The sequence below is a fragment of the Aphanomyces invadans genome (assembly GCF_000520115.1).
Source record: "Aphanomyces invadans strain NJM9701 unplaced genomic scaffold supercont1.21, whole genome shotgun sequence".
In the NCBI taxonomy this organism is placed as follows: Eukaryota; Oomycota; class Saprolegniomycetes; order Saprolegniales; family Verrucalvaceae; genus Aphanomyces; species Aphanomyces invadans.
This window is the reverse complement of record NW_008580166.1, coordinates 1,045,665-1,047,685: the sequence shown is the minus strand read 5'-3', so window position 1 is coordinate 1,047,685 and position 2,021 is coordinate 1,045,665. Positions and strand designations below refer to the sequence as shown.

Here is a 2,021-nt window from a genome sequence, read left to right as displayed (position 1 = left end):
TTGCGCTCGCCGCCAGACAATCCGCGGACGTCCGTGGCGCCGCCGATCTGCGAGTCGCGGCACTTGGTCAGACCCAGCTCGTCGATCACGTAGTCCACGCGGGCCTCGCGCTCGGCCGCGTTGAACGCCTTGCCCATGCGGAGCTCCGCCTGGAACATCAGGTGCTCCTTGACCGTCAGCGTCGCGTAAAACACGTCGTCTTGCATCACGTACGACGCAAATCGATTCGTTTCGTTTGACCACGGGAGTCCGTTGACGGTGACGGAGCCCGTGTACCGCGGATTGCGGCCAGCGATGATGTCGAGAAGGCACGTCTTGCCGGCGCCGGACGGTCCCATGATGATGACAAATTGGCCGGGCGCGGCACTTCCGTGCACATCGCGCAGGATCAGCTTGTCCGAGATCGTCTTCGTCGTGGGGTCTTTGGCCGGCACGCTGAATGACACGTTGGCCCACTCCACAGACATCTTGGGCATCGACGGGACTGTGTGGCTAGCACGAGGTGAATGAACCTCCACGAAATGCGACTGCTTGTCCATAGCGAATGCAATTGTGTGCCTTGGGCCACCCTTGACGTGGCGCGGTGTGGTCGCTATTACGGCGCCAATGAGATGACGACGGGGCGAGATGACAGAATTGATTCACGACCGACTAAAGAGGATCTCATGGTTGAAGGTGTTTTTGCCACGACCATGCTCTGTTTGTACTGGGAAGACTCGACGGCGTTCGTGCACGCGAGCGGGCTTGAAAAGAGTCCCAAAGAGAGTCCTTCAGATCCCCGTCGACAGATGCACTGCGTTGGTGCGCGCCACGGTGGGGGTGCGTGCGCTCATGATGCCTCGGCATTTCTTCCGGCCTCTGCGTGGTTTTGTGCTGTCATGACATTTCTCGCCAACGATGTGGGGCACTGGACTCCGTGTTCGCATTCCCCCACCACAACGCTGGCCTAGATATAACCTTCGGCGCCACAGGAGTAATCTGCCCTTCCCTCGCTGTCATCTCCACGATGAGGCACATCGAGCAGTGTCGCGCGTGCCATCGAGTCTGTGAACGCTACAGTGAACCCTAAAAAATGCCGACCACCTCCAAAACATGATCTGATATAAAAAATTCTGCCACCTGTATACTTAGATACCAACACACTGTCAGAAATGCCATTCCTTTTGACCAATTGCAGTGCAGATACAATTAGAACTGTGATTGACTGACTGAAATTCTTCTAGTTATAGCCAATCAAGTTGTACGCATTCACAGAATTTGAATATATTGATATTATTCTGCATCCACGCATTTTCAGGATGAAACCATGTCGGCTTTGCCCGGGGTTCACTGTAGGCGAGGCTGGACTGCGGACAAAGCACAAGCCAGTCCTCTTCAGCTCGATCTGGTCCCAACTAAAGGGGGGACGGGAATGGAAGGGTCACCGTCATTCATCGGGCGAGCTCGACTTGCGTCAAAGCGCATGCCATGTCGTTTTGGTTTGGAATGAAGTATCACTTCCATGAAAGAAATAAGTTTTGACAGGCAACTTCTTCGAAGTGATACGGATTATTTTGGTGTCGAATTTGTATCACATAAGTGACAAAAACGAAAGAAATGACATTTCAGGCGAGGCAGCGCGATGACCTGCATGGCCCCGCCGGCACGAGAGAGTTCGCGGCTTGCTCGACCAAGGGGGGAGCTCTGCATGGAGTTGAGTACGTGCTCCTGACGTCGAAAGGCAGTGAAGCCTTTGATCGGGCTTACTGCACTACGTTTGGGCAATTTCGTTTCACGTTCATATACGAGAACTAAACGGTGGCCTCATCGACGTGAACCAAGTGACGAAGCAAGTCGACGGTCATCCAGAGGCTCGCGCGCGAGGGCCGCACGTTCCTGGCAACGATCCACCAGCCGTCGTCCGACCTCTTTACGTTGTTTGACCAGTTGTACCCATGCGCTGAGGTGGCCACGAGGCCGTTGCGTCCTTTGCGTCGCAGGGGCTGCCGTGCCCGACGTACATGAACCCGACCGACTACTTC

At 55.2% G+C, this 2,021-nt stretch overlaps 1 protein-coding gene across 1 annotated transcript in view; it reads right to left on the bottom strand.

The window, feature by feature from the left end:
* H310_09528 (hypothetical protein) overlaps positions 1 to 533 on the bottom strand; it is a 9,465-nt gene extending 8,932 nt beyond the window's left edge. Inside the window, exon 1 of the mRNA XM_008875624.1 lies at positions 30 to 533. Coding sequence (XP_008873846.1) covers positions 30 to 476 — 447 coding nt within the window. The 5' untranslated portion in view covers positions 477 to 533. The remainder of the gene's footprint in view (positions 1 to 29) is intronic.
* Positions 534 to 2,021: the final 1,488 nt, after the last annotated feature.